Raw genomic sequence first — 13557 nt, forward strand, 5'->3', positions numbered from 1 at the left:
AGGCTTGCCAAAAGCTGTTTATCTCCTTCTCCTGCATCTAGGTCTACATATAGGTTTATAGGTATACATATGTACATGCACACTTTAATCACATATTAAAGGAAGATTTCAGACTGCAGTCAGTTATAGCCAACAAGAATGTGACCACACAAACTCATAAACTTTGTCCAAGGTGCTTATTATTTAACTTCATTATTCTGCAGCGCTGTAAGGGGAAAGGCTAGGTCTTTTCCTAAAGAATGTAAAACAAGCTGATAATTTTTTAAAGTCACAGTAATATCTTATAATGGGTGCCCACCTGGGGCCTCTTCTATGGGTTTCCTCAAGACTCCTGCCAGTCAAATTGCTGCAGTAGGAGCAGTACAGTAACACTTTTTTTTTTTTAATTATTAAATTTAGCATGCAGTCCTTATAGTACCTTCTTGCAACTCGCTAATGTTTCCCAGTGTTATACTTACCGGGCTAACAAATTTGTCTTGCAAGCACTGCCCTCATGCACACAAGAAAAGAGCAGAATTCACTTTGGAAACAAAAGCAGCTCCCTCTATTGAAGAATAAAAGTCTTTAGTGCCATCTTAGCTTTGTGTATCACACTTGCATCTCTATCAAAAGTCTAGGTCCTGCCAAACACATCTGATTTCTTACATGTTGCATTGCTTCCTCATTAGGACACCCACACCTTTATCTCCATCGTTATTTACTCTATCAGACTAGATAAAGAAAAATACATTCCCAGGACAAGTCTTAGATTGTAAACAGGGAATAAAAGTAAGCAAAAGATAAAAGGTAAGAAATAGGTCAGTAATGAGACCAAGGGAGCTGCAGTCACAAAAGAGGAACTCTTCCACAGGAGCTGACTATTGGCTTCCCAACAGTGCAATGGATGCAGCAAAGCACTCAGAATTAGGCAAGTCAGCATAAATTAGCGTGCACAAATACAGCTGTGTATATCTCTTGCTGCAGAGTGAATCTGGAATGCCTCACTAAAGCTGGGTACCGTGCCACAGCGACCCGTGACTGTGACAGTGGAGAAATGCCTGCGTCAGCCTAGGAAGTAGGCATCCCGCTGCCTGTTTAAGCCCCAAACAGGGAAAAAAAGAAAAAGAAAAAAAAAAAAAAAAAAAAGAAAGAGGTTTACAGTGACACAAGCCTCCTTGATACAAGTTCTTTTTCCCTCTGATAGGTTACTTATAGCACAAAAACCTACCCAAAACCAGAGACTGTCTTCCCCCATCTGGTCCTGAAATGTAAAGGGGGAATGAGGGCTTTTTACACAAACAGTCACTGTTCTTTTTTGGGTTATTTTTGGTTTTTGGTTTGGTTGTTTGTTTTGGTTTGTTTTGTTTTGGGGTTTTTTTGTTTGTTTGTTTGTTGGTTTGGTTTTTTTTTTAATAATGATTCTACACTAATACTTAGCACATGGCTAAAAGCTCTGGCTGCTGACCAGAATAATTCCAGCTTCCTTATGCAGTTCAGGTAATACAATTCAATCCTGATTTGCTACATCTGTACTATTTCAGCTATGAACCAGAATGTGCAGAGACACAGATGACACACAAAGAGGCTGTGGTAATTCAGTTGAGCTCTTAGTCCACATTTGAGATAAAGGAACAGCAATTTATTAAAACATAGAAGAGACTGGAGTTAACTTAGCAATTTCAGAATGGGTTTATAAGCAATTGCTTTGTAATCATGTTTGTGGTTAAGTCTTTGGAAAGTTAGCACACTCTGGCATGCTACTGATCCCAAGTTAGTAATTCACATCATTACTGTCTTTCAAAAGTCATCACCTAACTTTTAGAGGCTTATATAACGCTGCCTCACACAACAGCAACAAGCTCCATCACAAACATAACTCCATTAGGAATGCTCAGTGCTTTTCCTATGAAACTGGCTTTCCCACAGTATCTGAAAGGAGAAGTCATACCAAGCCTGACCACTCTTGCTAAAGAAGTGGGGAAGTGGGACACTTGGGTCCAGCTCCTTGTTCTGCCTCATTCTGTAACACCTTGCATCTAGTAACCTGTGAAGTCAGTTTGAGCTTCGTTCTCTGCCCAGCTGATTAAGGGGACAAATAATACCCTACTACAGCTATCAGGTATTTTTCAGTCCATAGGTGAAGAGAGCTGTACAACTGCCCCCAGGTAGTCACCCACCACGAGGAAGCCTTCCTTCCACCTTTGCAGCCTACCTGGCATAAGAGAGCACAGGGAGGCAAGACAGTGGGGACCTCGGTCTTTCAGCTCTCCAGGGAAATAGGGATGAGATGAAACGGGACAAATCCTACAAGGGATTCAAAGCAACCTCCTCTTTGACAGTTCCTATTTTAAACCAGCTGGACGTTTTTGCCACCATCACTGTAATTCAACACAGGCCAATAACATTCAGGAACGAGCTCTTTTTCCTTGCCTCAAGAGCAAAAGGGGTTGTAGCTCCTGAAAAGATACACCCCATCCAACACAACTACAACCACAGCTGCACAAAGAAACCCACCTCTGTTCAAAGCACTTTCATATACTAAGTAAGAACTACAGATACCCCACAAAACACTTTTCCTAGGAAGCTGGAGAGCTGCTGTAGGATCATCTCATGCTGGGACCAATGAACCCAAACAGGTCTACGGGATGTTCCCAAACCCTTGCCAGTTCAGAAAGGCAGAAAGAGCCATGCTGAGACATGGGGCAGGCCAGACACACCTTTGAACCTCAGTGGCAAGCAAGATCCATCACAGTTTCTGAAGAAAATGCTTAGGAAAGCCTCCCAAAAGAGAACAGAAGAGAAAGTGAATCTAATGGGCTGCTGAAAGCAACATCTCTAGTGCTACCAGACTCAAAACAATGGGTTTAGGCACAAAACTGTACTTCCTTAGGGTGGATGAATTCTTCTCTCTCCGTGGAAGATCTGGAGAGGGAGAGCTAAAGCACTTCTCCAATTGCTAGATTTTTCCTCCTCTTATCTACTGCTGCTCAGGACAAAAGCTGACTTGCCTTCATTTTTCCTTCTGTCACACTGGCCGTTTTCATCTGCCACGAGATTTTCAGAGTCTAACATCATACTTACCTCTGAAAAAAGCCTAACCAAACCCAAATTTCCTTGTTGTTCCAAGGTTTTGTTTTCTCAAAAAATACTTGCTAAAATAGCGATCCAAGTTGTACTACGCTTTCTTTAAAACGAACAGTAAAGTGGCCCTCACCCAACAGTAGTATTAACTTGACAAAATTTCCAAAGGAATAACGTACAGGACCAAATCATCACAAATAGCTAAGTCAATCCCATAAACCTGTATATAAACTACACTGTATACATACTTCACGGCTTCGGGAACACTTAGGGCTAACTCCAGGCTGAATTTCACAGGCTGCAATTATAAGGGGGGAAAACCCCAACCAAATGTGCAACTGCCATGACATGGTAAAGTTCAGTTGCTCTTAATGCTATACCAGTTTATAATCACTAAGAATCAGATTGTAGACTCTTAAGCCACTTAGGCAACTCTTCTTCCTTAAAGTTTGCTACTAATTTCTGCAAGTGACACAGAGCCGTAGAAACCACTGCATGAAAAAGAGCAAGGACGTAAAATCTAAGTCATTTCAGGTGATTTTTATATCAGTGTTTTTTACCACTAAACTGTTGTCACGTCATTGAAATTGCTTACCATGTAAGAATTATGTGGTTTTAGTTAAACCCAAAATCTAGAGTTTTAATTTCAGTGTTAGATTCTTAAATACTAATAATCTAATCACACTTGAAAGCCATATGCAAGTCATAAATTAAAGCCAATTTAATGCAGGAAAGAATTTAATGCTGAAAGACTATTGGATTTCCATCCTTACAGAAACAAAAGAGAAAAACTCAACCTGTAATGGACACATACTTTAATGAAAATTCAAGAAGCAAAAACCAGTTTGGAAGCTCAGGGAATGTGTAAGCTCTCCTAGAAGACATTTCTCCTAAGATCAGCTGATATAAACAACTGAAATACTTCATTTGGAATCAGTCTGTACAAAAGGCTATTTTTAAATCTTTCCTACACAAAAGGAAAAAAAATAAATTAACCCTTCTGATGGTACAACATTTTACCACCTTTTTCCATCAGTCAGTAACTGTTTTCTGTGCAGACCAGCCACTAGAGGGTAGTGGTTCACAAGTACCAAATACACACATCAAAGTATGTAGATTTTTTATATTTTTTTTCTTTTTTTTTTTTTAATTTTTATTTTTAAACCACACCTGCATACAGCACAGCCTCAATGCGGTCCTTTATGTGCTCAGCGTTGCTCTGCGACAGCAGCGGGAGGTGAGATGTTCCATTAGGAGATGGCACTACGAGAGGTCCCACTAGAAACGCGCCAGCAGCACCCAGGTAACTGAGCAGGGACGCGATGGCTGTTGCTGTGGCACGTTCATCTGGAGAAAACCACGTCGTGGAAAGAAATGGTGCCGCATTCATCACAGTTGGCCCCGCCAAGCCATTTAACAGCTGCCCCCCGTGAATCAGCCTGGAAGAGAGAACAGAGACCACAGCCATTTGGATGACAATTGCCTTTTTTTTTTTTTTTTTAAATTAAAAAAGCATGTAAGATACTGAGTGCTGGAGATGGAGAGACTGCACAAAGAAATAAAAGTCCTGTGCAAAAAAGGGTATTCTATACACTCAAAGAAGCCCAATTAGACTGATTTAAAGAATCCAGAGCTACTCTGTTCTCATTACCTCAGATAAATGGAGAAGCAAATGTTCTCTTCAAAGCAGGAAAGGAAGAGGGAATAAAAGGGACTTTCTTTGCAGAAAAAAGATCTGATAGGATATAAAAGTAGAAAAGGTGTAGTAGCAGGAAACCTTTAAATTACAAATGTCTTAAACCTGACCCCTTGCCTGCATAAATCCCAACAGAAGATTTAAATTAGTTATGGCAGATCAAAAATTGACACACTTCAGCAAAATACTCTGCATATTTTTACACTGCATTATTTATTTTTATTTACACACTCAGATGAGCTTTATGTGCCTACAGATGAGGAGGCTGGGCTGTTGAGGTTTCCAAGAGAATCATCTTCTCCAGCAATCTGGCCATTCTCAACACATTGTTGAAACAGCCAAGCAAACCCAGATTTTTCTCGTTTTTCACACTCATTGGGATTTAACAGATAAGACTGGTGACAGAACAGAGATAGTACTTCCAAGCAGTGAAGTCTCTACAAACTTTGGCTTCATATTAGTACAATGAGCACATACAGAAAGGACTTTTTGAAGACTCTTCTACACGTGGAAGTCAGCCAGAAAAACTTCCACTTTGACTTTTCCAAAAAGCGATCAGCCATGAAAGGCAAAAGCATTTTGGAATTTATATAAAAACCTCATGTCTAAAAAACAGCGAGTCAAACAAAACATTGCAACCCTCCAAAGTAGATCTATCCCTTGTGCAATAAAAGGGTGGCAGATGATATTTTTAAATGGGTGGTGTTTTTCTAAGCATAGCAGGAACTCGATGTTATTACTGCAAGACTTGAGTTGTCAGACATAAAAAGCTATGGGATGAAAATGGGGAAACATAAGCTAGCATTTAGGCAATGTTTCAAGCCACAAATGGTGGAATAATATACAGTGTAGCAGGAGTTTTTTAAAGCCCACAAAGGAACAAAATATGCAAAAGAAATGCTGACAGACTCTTTATCAAATTAACAAGCTAGCTTGCAATAAAAAGGAATAGATGCTACTGATTCCCAGTGGATTAGAAATTAAAATGTTAAACAAAATTTATAATTATATACAGAAAAAAAGAAAAAGCTATTACATATCATCTGAAGGAAACATTTTCTGAGCTGAGACAGAAGTAATATCCCCTATTAAATATACGTAATCATTCCTTTTTTTTTTTTTTTTTTTTTTTTAAGTTCATATAGCTAGGATAGATTTCATTACTATTTGTTCATGATGTGCTTCAGATGGACATCACCAAGGCACGGTCAGGCCTTTTAGGGCTTGTTAAACTGGGGCCCCCCAATAAAATGAAATGAAATAGTTTTACTAAATAAAAAGCACTATCTAAATAATGCTCCGGTATAGTTTTCTGGAGAAGACATTACATGAATCCCTTATGGTTACTCTCCAACCCAGCATACTTTGGACAAAGCAAGGCATCCTTGTACATTTTGGTATTTTCATTCTACTTCTCTCACTACAATAAGTTATTCTCAAACTTACCCTAACCTGTTCCAGGGTATTTGCAGAGCTATGCTACATCCCCAGAAACAGCTGCATTTCACTAGCAAGTGAGGTAACTACCACAACATATAAAGATTTTAGTTCAGTATCTCCTCTCACTCCAAAGTGAAATTAATGTTTAAATTGTGGTTTTGTTATTGTATGCTAGGAAAACTTTGTCACCACAAAACAACCTTTATAGCAATAGATGCCAGACTAACCCTTCTGTTCAGTTATACCACTATGATAATATTGCTTTAATTCAAATATGTCTATTCTATAGAAATCCTAAAGGCAACTAAAACTCACTAACATCAGAAAAAAGTACAACAGTTTTTCTGCAGTGCCTATGGACGTGTAGGCACCTCATCTGGTAGAAGAAAAGCTTTGTAAAAAAAACCCAAACAAATCACCAAACAAAAACCCCAATTCATATATCATGAGAATTATACATACTCTTTTCAGGTATTTATATTTCAGATTTAGATTATGTCTATTGAACTCCACTATGCGAATCAAGCTCTATGACTGATGTCTATATTAGAGGGAGACACAGACGTCAGTTTTACTTTGCAGATCCAAAGGAAGAAAGTAGTATCTTAATCCAGAACTTTATTTCTGCATTACTTTTCATAGTTGTTTTTTTGTGGTTTGTTTTTTTTTTTTTTCCCAAAGAACCAATTTTTGTCTCTTTGTAGGTGTCTTCTGTTGGTGTTTTCCTGCCTGCTCTCTCTCTGGCCTTGCCCTGCCTGGTGTGCTGTCTGTTCCCTGTTCACGGATTTGCCCTTCCATCTGCATTTTTGGCATTTACCAAACTTTACATTATCATCCAGGGTAGAGCACCCCTTATCTTCATATTGCTTAATTTTTCAAGTCTAACACATTTGGGTTAATAAACACTATTTTCAGAGTAAATTGCCACTGACATACAGACTACTACCTCAAATATCTCTTCTAGCATCAGCCTAAACCTTATTTTATTTGTTTTTCAATACTAGCTTGAATTAAGCTACTTTTTTCCTGAGAAAAAGATTATTTGCATTGCTCCTCTACACATCCTTAACTCATTTCCCTAGTGAGGCAGGGACAAGAGATTCAAAATGCGATTCAGTGCATTTACTAAGCTGCTACTCAGGGAGACATATGTAGCAGCCGCTCCATCTGACAGAGAAATATGAACACAACAGTATTGGTGGCTTTTTGCTGTTTGTTACAACGTCTTATCATCACCGCGCTAGATCTCGGTCTCACAGCCCATAGGAGCCTCCTCTTGTACACCATCAGTGCTAAGAACTGCTCCAACACCAAGACGCACTTGTTTCTGTTACTGCCCAATTTTCTTCTTGTTTCTGCTACCGAAAAGGTGCAAAGAGCAACAGCATTCTTCCCTACCACTGTTTCAGTTTCATTCTGCACAACAAGATTTCTCTTCCCTGAAAAAGGGCTAACAAGATAACTTTAGCTCAGCACCCTACCCAGATGGAAAAATATTTTTCAGACTTATGACACTAACAGGGTAATTTTCATCTGTTATTTATCCAGCTCGGCTCTGTTTTCAGATGCATTATTTATCCAACCATCATCTAATTATTTTCATGTATCAAGAAGTAGAAAGTTATTGACTTCAAATAATAGAAAATAAACACAAGAGTGGAAGGCTTTTTAATCACAATCATGAAAGAGAAAATTGGAAAAAACGACACCCGAAATTCATCCCTGACTTACAAAATAGTTGATGACTGTCTATGACTGTCTAGCTTAAAGCATAAGTGGGGAAGTAAACATCTACCCAAAATATCTTAATATCTTTATTTCAAAAGCCAGGTCAGAGACTCATTTCAAGGTTTTTGCGTACTGGACCTCTGCGCTAATGAATTTGTGTACTCTACCAAACTTTTAACTTGCAATTGAATACATGAGCCCTTTACAAAAAAAATAAATTATTTGAGGACTGGTGGTAAATGCTAGTGCTAAATATAATGTGCCATAGCTTCACAGTAATGAATAACTTATACATTTACATTATGTATATACAAAAAAATTAATATAGATGTATATATACACACAGCCCCCCTTTGCACAAAACAAAGATCACATTTTTTCCTAAACTGGCCTCTGAATTGCGAAAAGATAGAAAAGGGATAGTTGAAATCTAAAAATAGAAATTAAAGAAGAAAAACTCTTTTTGTACTACACTGTCATCTCTCTTCCGAATTTTTCCTCAAGTCACATTATAAATAACTTAAATGATATGGTTTTCATCATTTCCCTGAGAGAAGACTTAATATGAGTATTAAGAAGTAACATGGCTATACCTACTTTATTCACTCCCTGCTGTCACTGTTGCAATATCCTAACAGCCAAAAAAAAGTGAGATTACACAGGAAAAAGGTTTTACTGATTGATGAATTATCATCAATCATATAGTTAAGACGGGAAAGACCTTCCATTTACAGTTGGATTTATTTATCTTTTTCTCCCTGTGCAGGTTGAAACTTTTCATGCATGATCATAGTCCTATCAGCTTAAAAAGCTGTGTGTTACATAAATACTTCATGTAAAAAACCCAAATATTTAATGTTTCTACCACAGTATGTCTCACACCTAGACTTAGGAGCACTTTAAATGAAAGAAAATCTCATTAGTTTCCATACTCAAATGGGGAAACAACGGCAACATGGAGGGAAAACAACTTACCCAAAATATTACTTTTAATACAACAGATTTAAACAGCAACATTAAAATAAGCTTCCAAAGCTCAGTTCTAGGATGTGTTAATTGAAGTTGTTTTGGGATGGCTAGGACTGGAGAAGTCGTATCAGTATTTTAACACCGATTAATGGAGTGGCAAAGGCGTTTTCATCTTTTCCTTGGCAGGCAACACAGGGGAAGAGTGAGGCCGTCAGCCCCAGTGCGCTGCTCTGACTCTCTAAATGTGGATTTTCTCTACTAGCCTCTGATGACCCTCTGGTCAACCTGGAAATTAGGTTCCTCCGGGTCCTAGGAGGGAGCACAGCTCATCTCAAGAGCCTTGTGAAGATGAGAATTTGGTGCAGGTTTTTTTCCTGAAACTTTTACCGTACTTTTCCCATTAGCTGCCATGAGAATTGACCGCTTAGTCACTATTCCAACTTCTATACAAATGCAATGAAAAAAAATAATTGGTAATTCGGTTTTGCTACTGTTTGGCAAAGTGTGAGGAGCGATGAAGTCACTTAGAGCGCTAGCCTGCTGTTGCACAAAGGCAGAGCTGTAGCGCGCCTCGGAGTCTGTTAGAAGTTTAGTAGATTAATTGCTGATCCTAACAATTAACCCAAAAAGGGATTCCAGCTAAAGAAGTTAATGTTTTACAGAAATGGATGGCTGAGTGTTCTTTCACAGGCCTGACGTTTTCACTCACTGAAAGAAGTGGATTGTTCGACTCCTGCTAATTTGGAAGACAAATAAGTTTATATAGCGATTAGCTCATTGTGGGAACTACTGTAAGCAAATGAAAGAGACCCTTCCACTGGAGAACTTCAGAGCACTTTTCAAGTGCTATTGAATTTAGCCTCACTACATGGCAAGAAAGTAAGTACCTCCTATTCTAGAGCATCTAGATTGATGTATGATGCAAGTTGCTTGCCCAGGAAAAGGAATATGAAAAGACATGAACTTATCTGCATTACGGGATTTATTATACCTTGGAGGGAACTGATACCAGTTTTGTAAAGAACCACCTCTGATTTTTCACAATCAAGTTACTAGAAAAATATACAGCTTTTCCTTTAGACTCAAAAAAATAAATACAACGAAACAACCCTCTATTAAGTGGAACCTTTTCAGGCACTTTACCTTAAAAAGATAGAGATAGAGGGGTCAAATTCATGTTTTACAGCAGCTCACTGCTATGGAATATGGGGATAACCTGATACAAATGCCATTCTGTTCATAACCCAAAGAGAGTGCAGTAAGGCTCTATGTCTGGAAAAGGACTGGAAAGAAAAATACCTCTGGGTAAAGCAATGAATTCATCTATTAAAAATAACATTCTGAAAGATGAATTTCATGGAAATGCACTTCCTTTCAATATTTTCATTAAATGATATATTTATACTACAAAAGCTTTGTGCCTTCTGGATATTCATGGATTGAGGCCATTAGCATTTTTTACCTTGTTTTTGATGCATGCGACCATTGATATGTGGAATAATTTAAAGCTGGTTTTCCCCATCAGTAAGAAAAACTATTACAACCAGAAAGCCTGAGTCACTATGTGGTATGTTATCACCAGCAATACAGCAAAAAAGAAAAGAAAAACTTAAAAATGTACTTTCGACCATTTTTATCAGGAACTGGGCTCACGTATCATGGCCTCAGCACAGTCGGTCACATCATTACGGGACTCGACTTGGAAAGGACTACAGCATCTCCCAGGCATCCCAGCCTCATGCCTCTTCTCCTACTCTTAAAAAAAACAGAAAACAGATTTGCAATGGTCTAAAAACCAGTGAGTTTCAGTTTTAAATTTAAAAGGATTGGAAAAACGGAGTTACCCCAAAACTATTATTACTGAGATCCTGCCAAGAGAGAGACAAGGATTTGCAAGGAGAGGAAGCAGCAATCTCAGGCCAAGACCATGACATCTGCATCAGAGGTCTTGACAGAGGAAAGGAACAAGGTGGGCGTACAAGTGAGACCCCTGGCAGTACGGTGACAAATTCACTCACATCCTCACATCGTCACGACATGTTATTGTGCCGCCATCAGAGCTGTCACACAGCTGAGAAGAAGGTTTCTTCACTGAAAGCTTTATCCAAGTCTGAAGGATGAGGGCACATGAAATCAAAGCTTCTTTTTGGCATTGCTTTTTATTAAAAGTTTTTTTTTTGTTTTTCTCTTAAAGCTTAACCCACTCCACAAACCTATCTTTAAAAGAAGACATCTTTAGAGCAACACTAAGGGAAGACACACTGATCAAATATGAACAGACCCAAAATAAACAGTATTGCTGTAAACACAAAGTAGGCAATTACATTATGGGCTAACGAGGCAAAACATACTGAAACAAGTTATGAGGGAAGGGCACCAGGACTGGTTGCTATCAGGGCTGCCATGGGAAAAAGCTGATGGAGATTACTTAGCACAAGATAGGTCTTAAGTAGCATTTTTATTAGTAAAAGAGTAGGAACATACAGGAGATGCGGCAAATTAGGGAATGAGATAAACAAGACCTATTTAAATGCTCCCGCACAATTTTTCAGTGAAAGAGCAAGAGGACATTTTGATTATAATGCAGTAACTTTGACATAAATTCAACTAATAGGAATTTTTCTTTAAGGACAGAAATTAGCTAACACAATATGAGTCACAAGACTAAGGCAAAGAGCTCATATGATTAAAAAAATTAAAAGCTTACTACAGTTGAGGATAACACCTGCCATTATATGAGATGGAGCTAAATATTCCACAAAGAATATAAATTCTCTTTCCTTCCAACATAGGCTTATATTAGCCGAGGCCTTGTAGAAATGCTGCCCATTAAGTATTGCTGCAATACTAAGCCCCTTCTGAGATTTCTGTTTCCTTTAATATATCTACGGGATTTACCACTCCAAGAACTTACACAGGGTCTGTAAATTTGCTAATTCAGCAGCTACCCCCATCACTGGGGGAGGCGGATGACACCCACGGCTCCACGGCCAAAATCCAGCACAGAAGCAAGAGGAAGGAGTATTTATCACCAAAACTGTCAAGCCGCCTCCTGTTTCCACTAAGGCTGTTTCAGCTGAAGGAGAAGCCAATTTGGCTGCCACCTAATTGGCAGTGCTGAGCAGCGGCTGCCGGTGCATCACAGGACGCGTGGCTTGGGCAGTGGCAGGTGGGACTGCTGGGCAGGCAGAGGGACACGTCCTCACCCACAGAATCCACCATCAACAAATAAGCAAAGCAGGAAAAAATTGTTGCCACTTAGGAACAACTCGCAGGACCTCTCATCTAAACCAACAGCTTTGGAGCAGAGGTTAAAAAATAAAACCTGTGTACAAGATGAAACTCGTGGAGGTAATAAAAACAAGGTATACTGTTAAGGGGCATAAAGATTAAATAGTCCCTGAGAATCTACCCATGAATTACTTGTTTCCTTTTACCCCCACTTGCCTCTTTTTTTGATACTATGGATTAACCCAACTCGGCCTTCCCCCAGCACTGCAGCCAAAGCACAAACCAGCGAGTACCATCAGTGCCAGGCAAGTGCTGCATCTTAACATCCTCCTCCTGCGCTCGCAGAGCTACAGCATACAAACTGGTACCTTTATTCATCTTTTTTACTCCCAGAACCATGCATAAGTTTAAATACTTTTTTCATTTCTCTTCCCCAGTGAGTTAGGGAACACACAACATGCATCACACTCTGTCTTTATTTCTTACAGGCAGATTCTTCTACCATCCTCTCTTAAAATGCTCTTTTCACTCCCTGGAACGTTTTAATCTCTCTTCTCCACAGCTGCTCCGGGTTTGCACCGAAGTGTGTTCAGTATTTCCAGGGAATATGAGTTTTATTATGTCCTTTCTTTACTGAATTACCTCTTCTGAGGTGTCCCTTTGCATTTTTCATGCATGAGAATGGTGGCTCATAGTCATTTTACGATCAGGAAAGACAAACAACGAGATGATCCCATGTCATTCTTTGGGCTTTCAGCCGTGAAAAAGGGAGAATGTGGAACTATTAAAGAATATGTCTAACAAGAATAAAATACTTGATACAAACTAGGTTGCAACTAGCTAATAGAAACAAAACGTACCAAAGATGTGGTAAGAGCGAATCTACAAATACAACGAAGGGAAAAGTTAACATCAGTATACCTAAGAGTAGGCAAAAAAATTCAAAATCCTAAGAAGTGGTATGATTAAAGAAAAAGCCATTTTACAGGAACTACCAACTACCAGCGTGTCCCCCATAAATGACTTTGTAAATTATCACTCCTGTTTCCACTGTCATTCTCCGTGTTATTGTTTTGCTGGCTACCCAACAAATGTTTTAATGGTACTTAGTGCCAAGGAGTGCCCTCTCACTGCCGTGACTCAAGGTCCTCAACAACTACTTCTCTGTTACGAAACCTAATGTGATGGCCAAACCCTACCAGCCCACAGCATACTAAGTTCTAATAAATTGCTTAATTAATATATTCAATACAAATGACAAATTATGTTACATCCTTTGCTTCCATGTCTTTAATTATCCTGTCTTTCAAAACATTTTAAGAAGTCTTACATCACACAGTCAGTCCTGAAAGCCACAAATTTATGGCTATGGGCTGATTTCATCATTTATTTCCTTCTTTCTCATATGTTTCAGCTCATATAGCTTTTTGCCT

At 38.9% G+C, this 13557-nt stretch overlaps 1 protein-coding gene across 1 annotated transcript in view; it reads right to left on the reverse strand.

Moving 5' to 3' along the window:
* The window catches only part of DIRC2 (disrupted in renal carcinoma 2), a 56599-nt gene that overhangs the window by 27741 nt on the left and 15301 nt on the right, over positions 1 to 13557 (reverse strand). Inside the window, exon 3 of the mRNA XM_009887319.1 lies at positions 4231 to 4499. Coding sequence (XP_009885621.1) covers positions 4231 to 4499 — 269 coding nt within the window. The remainder of the gene's footprint in view (positions 1 to 4230; positions 4500 to 13557) is intronic.

The sequence above is a fragment of the Charadrius vociferus genome, unplaced genomic scaffold, assembly GCF_000708025.1.
Source record: "Charadrius vociferus isolate BGI_N301 unplaced genomic scaffold, ASM70802v2 scaffold385, whole genome shotgun sequence".
NCBI lineage: Eukaryota > Metazoa > Chordata > Aves > Charadriiformes > Charadriidae > Charadrius > Charadrius vociferus.